The sequence below is a fragment of the Tinamus guttatus genome, unplaced genomic scaffold, assembly GCF_059628265.1.
Source record: "Tinamus guttatus ecotype Peru unplaced genomic scaffold, ASM5962826v1 Tinamus_guttatus_pri_ptg000240l, whole genome shotgun sequence".
Lineage (NCBI taxonomy): Eukaryota > Metazoa > Chordata > Aves > Tinamiformes > Tinamidae > Tinamus > Tinamus guttatus.
This window is the reverse complement of record NW_028288774.1, coordinates 11,134,871-11,153,633: the sequence shown is the minus strand read 5'-3', so window position 1 is coordinate 11,153,633 and position 18,763 is coordinate 11,134,871. Positions and strand designations below refer to the sequence as shown.

General features: G+C 41.0%; 1 protein-coding gene across 2 annotated transcripts in view; it reads right to left on the bottom strand.

The window, feature by feature from the left end:
* Positions 1-18,763, bottom strand: part of KCNQ1 (potassium voltage-gated channel subfamily Q member 1) — a 278,960-nt gene that overhangs the window by 83,557 nt on the left and 176,640 nt on the right. For both annotated transcript variants that reach the window (XM_088525848.1, XM_088525849.1), the window contains one exon: positions 4,363-4,438. In XM_088525848.1, the coding sequence (XP_088381974.1) occupies positions 4,363-4,438 (76 nt within the window). The remainder of the gene's footprint in view (positions 1-4,362; positions 4,439-18,763) is intronic.

The window sequence follows — 18,763 nt, the reverse complement described above, 5'->3', positions numbered from 1 at the left end:
TTAAAGCATTTCTTCCAAAAATCAGCATGCTTTCACATAGCCATACTCATCACCTGGTTTTGCACTCCGGCAAGCCAGCTCTCATTCTGCGCGAACAAGCCCAGCTGCAGCTCTGCAAGCGCTCGTAGCTCACCCTGCTCACACTGAACAGATGAAGCATTTACATGACCAGAAAAGTAATTTAGAAAGAATAATTACACCGGGCTTCATCGTGCACTTCTCATTACTCTGATGCAGGTGTCTGATAATAGAAGCAAAGGTTCAAGAGAAAAAAATATGCCGATGATCATGATGCTGATGTTGACAACCAAAACCTTTGCTGGTTTGTAAAAGGAAAAAAATGCAAAAGTCAAGGGATGACTACTGAAGAAATAAACAGGAAAATCAACCAAAACTTCCCTTAACTTAATTCACCTCTCAGCTAATTAACCAATAGTCATGGAGAAAAAAATCACCTTAAATGAGTTTGAATTTCCCTCACTGCACACAAAAAAGCCAATGACAAACATTAAATATGTGCACAGCTGCCTATTGCTCCCTAGTAGCTGCGTGCACAGACAACTGTCCAAGAGTTAGACCGAGGAAAGGGAGATGGGAATCAACGTGAGGGGAATTTCTGGGAAATGTAACCGAACAACAGCCAAATAAAATGGGTATAACAACCTTTGATGCACAGGGCACTTTCAACTGCATTGTTTGCTAGAGCTCAGTGCTGAGATTATAGACGATTACACACTGAATTTGTGATTCATACCCATGACAAATAATTACATAAGATGATGAATTACAAGGTGATAAATGCAGGAGTTTCCTGTGACATTGTTACAGAGTAGGCAACAGTTACTTGTGTTACAGGTGGAACCACAAGCTGTATTTTTAGTTTATGGCATATATAGAATATTTGTCAATACGAAGAGCTGAACACAAAATAAAAAAAAATACAGAAGAAAAATGATTTAACTCATCAGGAAGTGAAGAATGTACATGGAAAGAAAAAATCTTTCAAAATGACTATCATGGGAAATCAGATCAAGTCTCTGCTCTTTGGTCGCTAGATATCATAGTTACATCCATATGTCTAAGTCTTAAGAAACTTAGAAGTTTTCTTAATTGGAAGACAAATATTATTCATCCTTGAATTCACCTGATGGAAATAACCAAGTATGGTAGTACATCCTCTGAAATCCAATTATAGGGTAAGTGAATTAGACTGTGCTGAAGACATCCAGCCCTAGTGTCCTTCAGCATCCTAGACGTCCTTTCATTCAGTAGTGACTGACACGCAAGGCTTGCGTTAACTGCTCGCAGGAGCAACAGCAGCTTCCCTCCATGGATTAAAACAACCCTACGGACTTTGCTCACAGGAGCAGGAACACATCCATAAAAGTGGTATCTATGGTGGGTTCTTACATGGACATCACCCTATGGACTGTATTCAAACCTAGACTTTGAAATGGAGCATACATTTATCTACCTCTTTTAAAGGGGAAATGATGGACATGTGGGATGTTTCACACAATTTCACACATTATTTTTCATGTCCTCTGAAATTTCCTTATATGCCTGCTTCATTTCTCCTTTAAAATATCCTTTATTTTCAAACATGAAGCCTGTGCTTTCTAGCTGACATTAGCTCTTGTGGTACCATCACCATCTGCAGCCATCTACATAAAATTAGGCACACAGGTGTACCCTGCAAGCAGCCGGCATACTACAAGACCCACGCAGAACTGAGACCTATTGTGGAAAACTTTCCTCCACTTCTCCTTCCTATGTGTTCCCCCTCAGAAGCTCTGGAGGCATCTCTAAAAAAATACTTCTTTTGACTGCTGACCTTGCAACTATTTATTTTGCAGCTATTTTTAAAGAGAAATAAACCAATGGACTACAGTTGAAATTACTTAAAGATTAACCTTTAAGAATGCATATTCTGCTCTACTTAAAGTAAAGCAGACATTGTTGCGCTGACTAGTGGAAGCTGTATAGTTATTACTTGGCACATGTTTAAACATTTTAATTTCTTATGACTATTTATGTGCTCACAATAGAACAAAGTTGATTTACAACATCTACGCAAAAGAAGATAGCGGTTATCTCCTAATTACGGGAGATTTAAAAAAAAAAAAAAGCACCTTATGGCTAGAATTTCAAGGTGACTTTGTTCATTAACTTATGCAGGTGCTTTTGAAAACTGCACCTTCAGTGCTCTCTGAATTTTTCAACTCGGTTATAACCCCGTGTTCAGAGATTAGGCAGACGTATCGGGTATCTCCCTATAAACTCTCTTTGGAATATTCTGCTTCTGACAAACAGCTGCATATTTGTATGCAGTAGTGACTTGCAAAGTATTTCTGCTTCATTTAAATTTGCAGTTCATTGTTTACAGTTAATATTAATAGCTCAGGATGAAGCGAAACTGCTAAAAAGGACGAGAGAGAACCTTGCTGAGGGATTTCCTAGATGGCCAGGAGCAGGCTTTTAGCAGATGAGAGAGTGTAGAGTACAACTGAGAAGCCAGATTAGCAAAGGGGATACCGAGTACCAACAAGTTTTAAGCATGAACTGAATAGTCCCATTCTCCTCAGTGAAATGCTTTTTCAGCCTCTATCAAGTCATCTGCCGCAGGGGAGTTTCGTTTATTTGCCAGGTGGATAATGTTGCACAGAGCGTTCAGGCATTTTCCAAGTCTGTTTTTGACAAATCCCACTTGGGAGGTAGATATATAATGTGTAGAATTCTTGTCTCGAAGTAATTTAGTTAATACCATGGCAAATATTTTATGATCCAAATTTATGAGAGCAATGATTCAGTAATTACTGTGGACCAAAGGATCACAGTCAGGTTTTAGAATGAGAGTAAATTAAAGTTTAATGTAACTGGCCACATTTGGGCTGTTTTTCACAGACTAGCAAAGGAGGTATCAGAGGAGTGGAACACACCTCCTTCCAGGTAACAGCTCCTGACCACCAGACGCTGAGGAGTTCTCTGAAAATGACTGCAAAAAATATTTTCAAGCAGTCTGAACACTGTGTCTTTCTTCATTTTGCTCTAAGCAAAATAACAGGTGAAATTTTCCAGCAGAAACTTTCTGAAAGCACACTCCATCCAAGAAAATCTTCCCTGTCATGGAAGATTTAAGCCTAAGAGGTTACAGCATGAACACATTAAACATAACTGAAAGAAATTCTTATAAGGCCAGTCAAGCTTAGCTACAAAACAGCTCACCAATTTAAAAGATTGAAAATAGACAACTGCTAAAGAATACAGGTAATTCTTCTAAATGTCACTGATGAACTGCGAGTCCAAGCTGCGAAGCACCAAGCAAGCTTCTTATATCTTCAGCTGAGAAAAACGATGCTCTCCCAGACCATTAATCAGCAGCATCTTTTTGCTCCTAACCTCCATGCCCTTCAAATACTCCAGGGACGAAGGACCCTGGGTCCTTTTTTTTTTTTTTTGGTATGGTGTAGAGTAATAAACTTTCCTGTTCTTAATCTATTGCAAGTACTACTGCCAAGGTCATGTTTGAAAAGAGATGCAGGCAGTTAAGCCAGCCTGTTTCTTTGCATTTTCAGTTGTGAAGCCTGTTCTCCAGGGACTGTCCTTTATTAATTCATTTTAAGTAATATATTTCTTATTTATATATTCATCTGGTTTAAATCAATCCGAAGGCTGCTGACACTTTTTTTTTTTTAAACTAGATTGCTTACATTGATTTAAACACCACATTCTTAGAAAGTCTGAAAGAACAAATTTTTATTCAGATGATGCAACAAAGTTAATCAGCCACTGTTAAATGGTTATGGTATCGCATCACCACTGCAAGGGGAATGAGACACAGAAAACCTGGTGTAGTGATGGTTACGGCAGCAAAGGGAACTGAGGGTGAAGGATCTCTTCTCCTACCTATTCAGGAGGGAGGAGAGCCAACATAGCAGAGACCTTCCAACACACTAACAAATTTTCATCCCTGCTTCTTATCAGCACTTCATTAACTTCCAGGTAGAGACAGGCACAAGGGTGGGGTAGTATTTTGATCTCAATCCTCCTGACGCAGCATGACAGTAACCTCAGCTCAGTCATGCAAGACTGTTTTGCATCGTGAGAGGGGGACTAGGCTCATGCAAGGTGAGAGATCAAGTCCATTAGCAGAAAATAACATTTTAATTCAGATGGCATTGCAGGACTTCACCTATTCCCAGTGTATCCACAGTTGACTAACCTGCTGCTAAACTCTATTCAAGCAGGGAGGGAATAGTGGCGTAGCTCCCTATTACCAAAGTGAACTGTATTGGTCTCCTATGAGGAACAATGGAGAGTAAATGGGTTATTTGGAAAAGGAGTTTTCTATTCACAACTCACCTGGAACTTCTTCTTTGCCACAAAATACTGCATCCTACGTATCACCTTAATTGCAGCACGGTGGTGTTCTCGCAGCCTGCGGACAAGAGAGGGGAAGGTCAATGTGGTGCAAGAGCATCTCTACCCAGGCAATACAAATACCAGCCTTCAGCTGCTTCACTAGCAAATGAATGTATTGTGTGAGCAAAGCAAACTATCACTGTGACCTCCCCCACCTTCCAAGCAAGCTATGAAAAAACAGAGTTTTTTCTGATTTATGCTACGGTTTCATACATTTCACAGGAAAAAGTGGTGTACACATCAGCCTCTTCTAAGAGAAAGGTAAACCTCCACACATCTTCCCTGCCTCTTTTTTTCCCAGAAAAACTGGGATGTTAAGTTTCTGCATGTTACTGCCATGCACAAATGTTACTCATAGCTTGTGTATGATGTTTCTTCACTTACATTAATTTATTTTTCAAAAATAATACAGAGATCAATTTAAAGATTTTTGAGTAGTTGTCTGCTAAGCAATGCAAATGATATTGTGGTAACTGAATAGAACATTTACATACATGTTTATTCAAATACCAAGCCAAGTATATCATCTGTGCTGACCATTTACTCTACTTAGTTATCATACTTATCACAACACGTTGCAGGTTTCCTTCATTTTACAAGGATGAACAGAGACTATTTTTAGCTTTCATCTCAAGTAGACTTCTCGTGATGGCTTAGGGGAACTAGCAGTAAACAGAGAGCTGGTCTTATTTATATATTTCAAATGTTTCATCCTTATAAATTGCTATTCCTAATGCTGACACATAGCTATACTGAGGTGATATTAGGCAGCTTTTTCTGTCTATACCGAACCAGAGAGTGTTCATACTCACTATGGGATGGAAAAATCATAACAAAATTCTTTACAACTCTGGGACTTTGGTATGATATAGCACAGCACACTCAATGATCTTCAGTCAAGAAAAACCTGAGTCTTCGGCCCACTCCTTCTGACAGTTTTCTCCCAACAAACACAAGTTTTTGCTTGTGCAAATGGGAGATGGATGAATGGAGCAGTAAGCATAGCCAGTGTGCTCCCTGAGTTTACTCCTTCCAGAGGGAAAAATCACTTTCTCCAAAAAAAATACCCAAACCCAACTAAAGCACATCCAAAAATAAGCCCTTCTCATTTTCTGCTTGTAAATGCTGCCTCTGAAGTAGTTTCTTTTCTTTACAGAAGCTGTTCCAATTTAATACTGACAGAAAAAGATTATTTTCTCCAGATTCCCTGTAAAATATGATTGCTTTTCAAACTAATAACATACAGCTTTTCAGCACAAGCCTATGGATCACTAAGGCTGTTAGCACATTTATATAAAATAAGCACCCCTCGGTAACGATTCACCATTCCCCAGATTCCCTAAGCAACTATTCCCCCCGCCATCTCCAACGGGATTTCTATGGAAAGCCCCTTCCTTCTTGCTATCTCATGGAAGTCTTCCCCAGAGACCCTGCCCACGTCTTTACTCATGCGGGTCTGGCTGAAAGATCACGGTTCGTGTTGCGAGAATGGAAATTTGCTCCTTTTCTCTGGGACAGCTGCCTCTCTGGCTCTCTGGACTGATTCCCAGTGAATTGAGTTAGCTTAATGCTAGATAATGGTATTCTCATTTTGTGATCCCTTGGTGCATCATCTTGCTGCTAGGGACTAGGACAATTTCTACACAAATATTGAGAAAGCAAATGTTCTAGGTTTTAAAATTTGGCTATAGTCAAAGGGATAAATGTTGTTTAATTTGCTATTAAATATCAAAGGTGCAGAGTACAACAGTCATGCACATATATTTTATCCATAATGTATATAAATAGACACAAAAAAGTCCTATGGCAAGTAGGAATAAATTTCAATTGCCATAAAACTGCTTGTGGCATTTTGCTCTGTGTCTTATTTCCTCTAGTGTGTTCTTCACAGTCCATTATTTTTAAGTAAAATATTTTGCATAGGGACACACAGTCACTAGTAAAGTTCGCCAAATCCCTCAGCCTCTACCTAGATGAAGAGTCTCACCTATAAGCAAGACAACTGGATAATAAAAATTGTATACAATAGCAACAATCCTATATCACCAAAATGACTTTCCAAGGCAGCTATTTTAAATAAACAATAAAGGATTTAAATAGGAGCCAAGGTTATTATTTTAGGTGTTCGATCTCTTTTGCAAATGGGCAACAAATGCTTCAGGGCTTAGACATTAGCAGGCAATGTTTGTTCAGTCACTTGTGACATCTCTAGCCCCCAAGGAACACAGAGTCATAGTGGTTGGAAAAGACCGACAAGATCATCAAGCCCAACCATAAACCCTTCAACGCCATGCCTGCTAAACCATGCACCTAGGGGCCTCATCTACACATTTCTTGGACACTGCCAGGGACAGTGGCCAGCCTGTTACAATGCTTCACCACTTTTTCCATGTAGAAATTTGTCATAATATCTAATCTGAACTTCCCCCGGTTCAACTTGGGGCCACTTCCTCTTGTCCTGTCGGCAAGAATTTTGGAGAAGAGACCGGCTCCCAGCTCACTACAACCTCCTTCAGATAGTTGTAGAGGGTGATAAGGTCTCCCCTGAGCCTCAGGGAGGGGGAGTATAAATTCACTACAGTGTGTTTATAACCCAAAGGGCCCCGCAATACATCCTCTTCCTCCTCCGAGTGCAGTTTTCACAAGCACTTTTAAGAGCATAGAGGGGAGTCACACCATTGGTGAGTGCTCCTAGGAACAGGCGTGGGCCTCCACCGGAGCAGGCCGAGGCGGGCGGCGCAGAGCGAGCGGCAGACGGCCTGCGGCGCGTCGCCCCTGGACAGGGCCGCGCTGCGCCAGCGAGAGCATCTCCAGCACAGCACACATCACATGACGTTTCCAGTGAGCTTCAACCCTCACCATCACCTTCTAAACCTGCTCAAGACGCAACGAAATGGGCAGAGCTCATCGCAATTACCCTGAAGGGCTAAGGAGGGTCTTACAGCCCACTGACGACACACAAACGGTGGGCCGATACTCCCAAAACAAGTGGGCATCTTAAATAAAAGATAGAAACTAATTAAAGGCAAATTCAAGGAGCCATATTTCTTTACGTATCTGCTATCATGTTTTCAGAACTCAAAACCCAAATATATAAGGTATGACACATATGTTGAAGATCAACTTTTATGACAGACTTCTTATTTATTCCCTATTAAAATAAACGGGTTGCCGTACTTAGCCAGAAAAAGGGAGGATGTTCCAGATTTAAGGCTGACACACTATCCTTAGCTCATGCCATGTCACTTCACTGTTTACTTGTTTTTCACGGTAATACATGTAGGCTATAGGATGGATCATCAACCTCAACGTGGAATTTCCTGCTTTTGGTAAATTTATCCACTCTCCCATGACAGAAATGTTGGCATTCTGTAGAATACACTCTCTGATACTGTATTGTGCTAACAAGTGGAAAACAACAACTAATTGAAAATATTTATTGTCTTTACAATGATAGCAAGCAAATCTTTAGCAATTCCACTGAATATTTGTTCACCTTCTCACTTTAGGAAGGTGTTCCACATATTCTATGTATTGGTTTAGTGTTAACACGAATATTAAAGCAATGAGGTAAAGGTAGTGCTAATCTTCTGTGTATTACAGTAACATTTCTGTTCATTTGTAGAACATTTTATTATCAGGATTCTAATATCTGGCACAGACCTCCCAATGTATATGGACACTGATATTATCTGAGTTAAAGGGTCAACACCGCCTATTCAGAACAGGCTTACCAAGAATGAAAACTCAGTAGGAGAGAGCCACAGATTTATAATATCTTTTACAAAATGCCCATTTCTCAGGAAGCCTAACACTGATTTGAAGTCAAGCTCAGTTTTCAAGCACGTTTAAATTCTCTGCAGTCTTCTTAAATTTCTGACTTAAGACAGAGCTAAAATATTAAGAATGAAGGCTGCAGTCGGTTGGCCTGAAGTTTTTGGCACTAATCATTATTTAGACTTGAACATTATCTTTAACACATCAGGTTTTAACAATACGCTTTGCATGTGAACTGGAATATTTTTTCCATTCCGGCACTGAAAACCATTCCTTGTAACAAAATCTGGTGGAAGAGACTCAGAATAACTACATTAAGCAATTTCATTAGTGCATTTAAGTCTAATGAGATCTTTCATCATTGGTTCTCCAGAGGCTTTTGGGATAGAGTTTGCTGTGGCGCAGGGTTATGCCTGTCTTTTTGCACATTCTGTCATTTCCTACATGCTATACCTGAGAGGAGTCTCTTGGTCTTGGGCCACATTTAAAACATGATGAGCTGAAACATATTAGGTTACACACACGATGCCTGCATATTCATTAGGATCTGTTTATACAGCACTCTCAGGAAAATATCCACTGAGGATTCACTAAAAGCACCTTAAGCTGGAAGAGCTTCTCAAGAGCATCAGAAAAGTACGAAGACATTTGAGCAAACCAGTCACAAAACCCGCTTTTTATTAAATGGGCTTCAGCCAACCTTAATGTTTACAAAAATCCTCCTGTAACATTTTCAAATATATGTTTTTTTTTATTATTATTTTTAAGGGCAAACATTCTTTTCTACAGTTTTCCATCTGGACTTCCTATCCATTCACAGAAGTAAAATTAGAAATTGGTAACACCACAAATTAAATAAATTCATCTATCCCTAGCAGTGAATAGCTCCAGGGTCTTCACTGAGTTTAAAGGTAAATAAGAGATATCTTTTTTAAAATGAAGAGAATCATGAGCAACAGACAAGCTAGATTTTAAAACTTCTTCAGTGTTAGCAGTCAAAGGTTTCCTATGAATTACAATAAGTAATTTAATTATGAAAAAAATCTCTCCTTTAGCTCTTACTTGTGCTTGTAATTTGTTCTTGAGCAGTTAAAATTATCAAATATTTTGTCAAACAGAAGAGGACTCCTTGTGAAGCTCAAGGCTAAAACGTGTTCACCTCCTCTCAGGTGACGTTGTTAACTACACAGCACTTCTAGAAACCACACACAATTTTCTCTATCTGTAATGAAGTTCATATATACATTTTTAGGCCAAACGTGACGCTAGGGTAAAAAGACGTAGTTCAATTCCTAAGCAAGCTTTGGAAGGGACTGAAATGCAGCAACTGCAACGCAAGACAGACACGAGTCACGTTTGTGTTGTCAGATCTGGCTGTTCTTTTCCTACTGTGCTGAATTATTCAGGATCAAATCACGGGGAGCTTTTATTCAGCTCTTCACTCAGCATCACGTTGAGTCAGAAGGCAGTCACTCCTTTACACGGGTTCAAGGCCAAGCAATTTGAAAGCAACTACACACAAATGAGAACACAGATAAGTAAATAATAATGCATGGTGTTCCCTTACAGACAGAGCCTGACAAGTTAAACTTTCTCGAGACGTTGAAGGCTGTGGTTCATTGCTTGAGGAAAACCAGAAATGTTATTATTTTGCTGCGTCTGGCTAAGAGCATGCTTTAAAGTCAAAAATTTATTTTTTATTGCAGACTCTGTCCTGTCCTTCCTAGCACTGAAGGAGACACTAGGCTAAAATCACTGATGCTAGGAAGAAACAAATGTACTTATGCTTTGTTGGCATTCTACGCTTAAAAATGATCTTTGAATATTAACTTGATTTGCATTACACAGCTTATGCTCAACAAGGCATTGATACTTTAAACAAGATGTTTGTACTTGGCCCAAGGAACTGCAAGAGCACTGCAAACTCAGAATCATAGAATGCTTAAGGTTGGAAGGGACCTCTAGAGGTCATCTAGTCCAACCCCCCTGCACACGCAGGGTCACCTAGAGCACGTGGCACAGGACTGCATCCAAGCGGGTTTTGAAGATCTCCAGAGAAGGAGACTCCACAACCTCTCTGGGCAGCCTGTTCCAGGGCTCTGTCACCCTCACGGGCAAGAAATTTTTCCTTAAGTTCCTGTGGAACTTCTGATGCTTCAGTTTCTGGCTGTTTCCTCTAGTTCTGTTGGTGGCCACCACTGAAAAGAGGCCAGCACCATCCTCCTCACTGCCTCCCTTGAGGTACTTGTTGACACTGATTAGATCCCCTCTCAGCCTTCTCTTCTCCAGGCTGAACAGGCCCAGCTCCCTCAGCCTCTCCTCATAGGGCAGATGTTCCAGGCCTCTGATCATCCTTGTGGCCCTGCGCTGGACTCTCTCCAGCAGCTCCACATCCCTCTTGTACTGTGGGGCCCAGAACTGGACACAATACTCCAGATGCGGCCTCACCAGGGCTGAGTAGAGGGGCAGGATCACCTCCCTCGACCTGCTGGAGATGCTCTTCTTAATGCAGCCCAGGATCCCATTGGCCTTCTTGGCCACGAGGGCACACTGCTGCCTCATGGTCAACTTGTCATCCACCATGACACCCAGGTCTTTCTCCGCAGAGCTGCTCTCCACAAGGTCGGTCCCCGGCCTGTCCTGGTGTCTGGGGTTATTCCTTGCCAGGTGCAGGACCTTGCACTTGGCCTTGTTGAATTTCATGAGGTTTTTCACTGCCCAGTTGTCCAGTCTGTCCAGGTCCCTCTGGATGGCAGTGCAGCCCTCTGGGGTATCGGCTACTCTTCCCAGTTTCATATCACCAGCAAACTTGCTGAGGGAGCACTCTGTGCCTTCATCCAGGTCATCAATGAATAAATTGAACAAGACTGGACCAAGGACTGACCCCTGGGGGACCCCGCTAGCTACAGACCTCCAACTAGACTTGGCACCACTGATCACCACCCTCTGCCATCTAGCAACGTCCAAGCTTGTCTTTTCTACTTAGCTTAAACCATCCACTACGTGTACATCCAAGATGTCCAAGCCCAATCATAAGATGTAATGACATTAAACCTATGATTAAGACTTATTAAGGAGTTTCAGTTACTTGTTTCCACTTGGTATGATACTTTAATATGCTAACTTAAAATATGGTGTATCCCACATCTAATTAGGACTCCTCATGAAACAGAATCACTACTTACACTATCACTACTAAAATTTTACTTAACCTTTTGCTTTGAGACCAAAGAAATAAGCTTTTATTAGATCAACTATTGAAGCAGTCCATAGGGAACTCGTGGAAGATGAAAAAATACTGTGTTGCTGCTTAACCTTACTTAACAACAGCTTCAGTCAGAACCTCCTGCAGTTTTTTCCTCATCTCAGTAACGCATTTAATTTTAAATAAGAGCAAACACATAGACGAAAGGTCTTTTTTTCTCTCCAGAAAACAGACTAGAGAGAAGAGGTCAGATTCAGGCATCTACCCTTGCAAATTCATGCCAGGGCAAAGCAGCTAAATCTAGAGAGTGTGTCAGCTGTTCTGGACAAATGGGAGTAGTTACACATTTCCGACTCATCAAACCTCCCTGTTACAGTGAGAGATGTTACAGCAGGAAAGATATTTGAAAGGCATAGGACAATGATCCAAATGGGCATATTTACCTTACCAAAATTAGTGAAAATCCAAAATAGTGATCAGGAATCTTTAACCATTTTCCCATGCATGTCTACTATGGCAAAGACAGGCATACTCTCCTGTCATTTAATAAAGAAAATAGAAGATGGGTGTGATGGCTGTGAAGCTGTTTATTTTGAAATCTATATTCTGAACTTATACTATGTCATGATTCCATGCTAAGAGAAATTAATACTAGAAAAAAAACCCAACAACATCCCCACAGAAATCAACAACAACAAAACTTAAATATGTACATATACATACGAGCCCGAGTTCTATGCTGATTTACGCCATGAAACACCAGAAGCCAGAGGACCCGCAAGGACTGTTAGGTCATTGTAGTTTTTGGCCTGCCATCTCTGTAGGGGCTTTGGATGTAACTTACGCAGAATGATATAAGTGTCTGCCTACAGCTGCACTTTTTAGTGGGTGTATCCTCCAAAAATAAAGCGAGGGAAGACTATAAACACAAGGGTGTTGTTACAGTTTGTGCAAGCTGCAGTGAAAAGCCCTGGAAAACCTTGACTGGATAGCACCAGGGCAAGGGGACTTCCTTCCCAGCTCAATGCCATCACGTGCAGAAAGAAAAAAAAAAAAAAAAGTTACAAACGTACAAATGTAGATCACAACTGTAATTTTTGAAACTGGAAGCATTGGCAAAGATTTGTTGTTTTACAATGGTGGAGAAACACATGGGATTTCAACTTGTGGAGAACAGCCTTTTCCTATAAATCACGGAGAGTAATCCGAAACCTCGAAACAGCACAGGGGCTCACATTTATGGATTTAAAACAGATGAAGAGCAAGCTCGCTCTTAACCCTTTCTCCATAATTCCTCCCAAGTACAAAATGAACATGAATATGCAAGCATGGAGCACGAAATAACATGGCAAATACCAAGATTAATACAATTCTGCAAACACCTAAAACTTCATCTCTTCCAGCAGCTTCCCTAAGGAGACAAGTAGAAAGTTGTCCCAAAGCGGAGTGCTGTAAAACAGTTAGAGCATGAGCCACTCTCCGGACTGCTCTTTCATCAGCTTCTATTTAAGCAGTTTATCTTGTTAAGATTAGGATCTCTCTTACAGAGAAAGACCTGGCAAACAGAGGCCTCTGGATTTGAATGTCAGGCTATATTTCTCTGGGAAAGAAGTAACTAGCAGCCTGTCATCTCACCATAAGGTTATAAGCCACTTAATCAGGCAATAGGAGAACTAATACCAACACATTAGCAATAATTTCTCCTTGGAAATTTGTAACAGCATGACGACGATACAAAGAGGGTTTACTTATCGTCTTTTAAGGCCCCCAACCATTTACCTATCATTTTAGCTTTTCACTGGCCCTCTCTCATGGCTCATTTGATGAAGAATAAACACAGACCAGCTTGTTCAAACTTGAATCCTAAGCAGCAGCCTTTTCTTTTTCTTCCTTTTTCTTTTTTTCCCCCCAGTATGTGAAAGAATGGTCTGGAATACCAATATTGCCAACGGGCATTAGTCTAAACCCTGTGCGGGTCAGGCTTCCAGCACTTGGAGAAACCAGCTCACATATGTGACACAGCAATATGACTAAAAGCAGTAATAGTCTAGGATTGAAATAAAGTATGATTGTGCATCATGTTAAACCTCTGTCCCAATGTAACAGCATCAAGGAAATCCTAATGCAACCAACCACTGCCTGAAAAAGGACAGGGCCCGACAGCAAAAGCAGGAAGCTAAGCTCAAGTTTACTGCAACACCACTCACCTCATCACATACACTATTTGCCAGGGGTAATGCTCCGTAGCAGCCCCAGGTCAGCCAAGAGGTACTTTTGTCCATGTCTGTCAATAAAAAGGCAGGTTGGGGCAGGTTTCTGGGCTTTCCTGAAAAGCCAGAGGGAAAACATCCCCGTGGCGGCAAAGTTGGGCACCGCGATCTTCTTCAACCGAAGAGGAAGTTATCTGAACGTATTAGAAAAACGCCATGTGAAAATAAGCTCTATCAGCCTGAGCCGCTGAGCATGTGGTAGAAGAATTCAGCCATGACTGAAGTTTTGTGCTACACGAATCAGACAGAAACTCTAAAGAAAATCGGAGTTATTTGAGATAGCTTGGTAAAACTGACCATTCCTTGCAAATGCAATTAAAGAAATTGGGGGGGGAGGGGGAAGAGATCCTAAGAGAAAATTCATGTTATTAGCGATACTCTCTCTTACCTTTGAGATGTTAAATGTTCCCGTGTTAACATACCTCAAGGAGCACAGAAGTCAAAATAATTTCTTTTTGGAGACCGGTCCAAGCCAAAGACTTACTTTATTAAAAAGTCACACGTAAGGGGAAAAATAAGGTTTAGACCACCAACTGCTTCACCTTGCTGCTTCTGTTGCTACCACATTCTAAAGTCACAGTCCAATTTCCAATGTAATGGTCCTTTCTCCACTTTATTCCTGCAGATGCTCAGATCCGGATCTCATCTTTGTCTCTTGGGAGTACAAGATTGTATTTGTATACAGACATCTGTAACTCTCCCCAGTGGGATTTCCAAAGCCATCTATCAACTCATCTAATTAGGCTGAGAGAGACAGTTTTGAAAATCTCATGAGGTACCTAAATATTTGTGACAATCTGACCTACTCCATAATATGCCAGATGTACAAATCACACAAGCACGAAGGAACAGATACTTTGCAGCTTGAAAACCATTAAAAATACAGACTGTATCACATTTCCTGAATTACGTGAAAAACAACTAGCTAATCAGGCATTATTAAGCACATCCTGTGCAAAAGTTCCTGCCTGAATATCAAAAATTGCTTCTGAGCCCACTATAAGTATCTTATTAAAGTCAAGGGGAGAATGTGCACCCAAACTTACAGACTTGCTTACAACACTGGGGGACACAAAGCAACCTGCAAAATTTGTATATACAAGAAATCTTCTAAGATTATATAGTGAGAGCAATTCCAGATATACCCTTATGATCTGGGTTCATATTTTTTTGTGCGTGGAAAATTTGGCCTGAAACATCCGAGTTTGCTGTTCAGTCTAATACTTTCAGAATATGCTGTGTTATTACTATTGCAAAAAGACAGGGGAAATTTTACGAGCTGATATGCTGGAGACAAAAACTGGCTGGGACTAACTACTCTGGTATGTGAACTTCATTTCTTTCTGTGGCTTCAAAGCTCAGATCAACAACGTGTTTTTTGGCCTAGAAACCATTCTCTAGTAAGTGAGATACAGAAAAAAACAGCATGGATTTTAATTACTTTCTCTTCTCCAGCTATTCTCTCTCACAATTCAAAACCTTTTAACAAGCTCATTTACATTGCAACTTAAATTCTGCAACACAGAAAAAATATTCTGCTAATATTTCTATCTTATTGTGGAAAGATATGTTTACAGAATGACTTACAGCCAAGAACTTTGTTAAAAATATCACTCCCTTTCATAACATTCCAGTTTTGCAACACAGCATTTCTACCACACACCATTTTCTCACCACCAGCGCGGTGGATGGGAATCTCCTGATTCTGGTCAGCTTTCCATGGGCAATCTTTAGTCCAGCAGTATTTTGTTTTTTGGTGGGCAGATACAGTCAAGGAAGCCTATCTTCAAGGAACTAATACAATTATGTGTTTTTCTTGGCAGTACCAGCAGAAGAGCACGGAGTTAAACGGATATGAAGCCAAGCTACTGATGTCCAGAGGAGTGAATAGAGTCATTCGAGGGATCATAGGAGCAGGGGGATTCAGCCAGGCCTGGCACTGCCACGGTTTGTGTTAGACCCCTTCTGAGAGCCAGGAGATCCTCATCTCACCATCAAGAGGCCATCACAAACCTCTCGTTTAAAGGAGCCGGGCATGACGCCCTCCTCTCCTCTTGCTCCCCAACACTGCTGCAGATCAGCCCTGCCCCTCAGCCTTCACCACAGCTCCTGGCACCTCTCTTCTCCTCTGGATTTCCAACATCTAATCCTTGAGGGTCGACTCCGCATCATCCTCCCTCTATGCACAGCTTTGTGGGGACTCCTCCAATGGTTTTATAGAGAGATTCCCACGCAACTCTTTGCTACGACTTCCTGAGACCTTAGCTAGGACCTGAACAGCTTCATAGGTAGCTGTGGTGAAATGATAGTTAACAGCATCTAGGTGTTTTCACATTTGAAAGTAATGGTGTTATCTCCGTATTTCCTTCCCCTACCTAATTTGATTACTTCCATGGCTTTCAAAACATGGAAGAAAGAATAAGTATTAAAAAAAAACCTAAAGTTGCTCCCTATTTCTCAGATCATCTTAATTTTCTTGGAGATTTGCTCACAGAACAGCTCATGTATCCTAAACTCCCATTAAAATCCTATTAAATACTCTTGTAGTAAGCAAAACTACCTAGTTATAATACTTAATGTCATTTATATTGTTTTAAATATAAACAGGCAGCCCCACATACAATTTATCCCTGCACCGTTAGGACCTATGAAAGGTTATGTCCCTTAGGAATAGGAGGACTTAATGCACACAGCAGATTATGCTTTCCATAAGCAACCACGAATTCCAGGCTCTAGCACTCCTTAGTAATGCTGGGCTTTTAAACATACTAAATACATTTCTATGGACACGAATGGACAACTAGCAACTTAAGCAAATCCTACTGACTACTGATCTGTCTCCAAGTTGCTCTATAGCTTTAAAAGTCTGGTCTTTAACTTCAAACAGAAACAGTCTGACTTAATCTCAAGCCAAAGCAAAAACAAACAAACTTGCCAGATTCAGAAGGGCTTAGCTAGCCTTTCTCCCTACTACTTTTTCTGTTTGCAAGCCAAGACCTAAAGCACCAATGATGAAATATCCCAATAAAGACCATTCGCATGGAGTCGCCAGTCAGTAAGAGAAGCAGGAAAAAACAAGGTCAGTGCAGACCTTTCTCACAGGGCTTCCACGACCAGGAGATTTGTACGGTCACAGACCCTCCACACGATGCAATCTTCACTCTCATCTCCAAAGAGTCTGCCCAGTATAGGTTTTGCTATTGACTTCATTGCAGTTTTCTATTCTCTTCTGAGAGCTGCCTGAACATCACCAGAGGTTGTCTCTAAAGAAAAACCTAAATGATATTTCTCAGAAATACTTGGACCTGTTAGTGAATTCCATCCCACTATAAAATACTTAAATACTTATTTGATAATTTTCTATTGAAATCTCTCATCTGGGAAAGCACAGACTATCAAACACTTTATCACTTCACAGAAGTGTTTTTCAGGAACCTTGTCACAATGTGATACATTAAGCAACTTGTCCAAGGTTATACAGGAAGCCTGGGGCTTCACCAACAATGTGAGTCTCACAAAACTATTGGAACACCTCCGGTTTTTCAAAACACTAGTCAAGAGTGACAGTGGGGAGAAAAAAACGAGCGCAAGACTGGTGAGCTAAGAGGTTTCTAGCCCCATACTCCCTATGAGTACAACAAATTAATGTTAAGTGCAAAGAAAACATTGTTATACACACATGCACAAACATAAAACAGGCAGTTTCCCAGTTTATGATCAGATATATACCAATATCCAGCAATAACATATTTAGGCTTTTCTGTTTATAAAAGCAGTTCATGAGCTTAAAAATGTATTTCCTTAAGGCACGAGAAGGAGCAGAGGGCTGCATGGGAAGCAACCCCTGGTGTATGGGAGAGCAACGTGTCCAAGGCTCTACCGAATCTGCCCCCAATCCTGGCTGTGAAATAGAGATTTTCTAAATCCCAGGGTCTCCCACTTTTTCTGTGCCCATGAACAGCAGCATGTGTGAGCACCTACATAGCACAGTGACAAAACAAGAACACAAAATCCGTATTAAAGAGAGTTAAGGTATACTTCTCTGTCGTTGCTATTTTCTCTCTTCTATTAACATTTGATTGTACCTGCTTCTCTCATAGGTACATGGCCTTAAGGTGTTTTTTTTTTTTTTTTTTTTTAATATTTCACTTCATCTACAGTCACTTCAGGCAGCTCGTACCGGGTTGAGCTTGTGCAGATGAGCACGGTGCCAAACCAGCGCTTTCAGAGACGGAGCAAGCCTCGCTACAAGACTTTTTGGTGCTTCAGCAGGACACAAAGCCCCTTGACCTCCCTCTGCTCTCCGAAGTCTCCTTTCCCCCAGCCTGTGCAACTCATTTGCTTAAGAAAGCATAAAGCAACACAATAGCAACGGCCACAAAACATACAATTGCTTTTAAACTTTGACACGAAACTCAACCAAGTATGTTCAGAGGCTCAAGAAAGATCTTATTGTTGAGAGAGGGGAAGACCGAGGAACGGCAAGCTAAAAATCTCTGGGGAATTACCACACTGTCAGAATACTGAAATCAGCAAGTATGGGGCTCAAAACTGGGATTTACTTCCCTCTTAAAAGAAAACGTTTCCTGCATTTAAAGTATCACGGAAAGCTCAAGCTTTGCTTTCAGTGATTTGTGCACGTGAAATTACAAGTCAATTGTCTTCAGCAGCTGGGACTTCATTAACAAAGCACCTCAAGACAGGCATGGTAAGACATGTCCTAGAATGTCACAAGAGTTGACCCATGTTAGAGAGCAACTGCAGGTCTGAAACTACCATTTAGCTTTGCAGTTAGCACAGGGTGAGGAGAAGCAGGATGAAAGCCACGTTCTGCAGACAGGCGACCTCAGTGCTCTCTCCACCCAAACACGGCTCCGAAAGGACACCCAAAATGCCTACAAACAAGACGACGACTTTGCTGGCATCAGAGACAAAAGATGTTCCAATTCAAGGAACACAGGCCCACTCCTGCAGCTTTAAGCACATTTTGCTACAGATATATATATACTTCCAGTGAGTGTTGTCAGCAACACATGTAAGGTAAAACACCCATATGAGGCTTTGCAAGGATGACGTCTAAGATATTTTT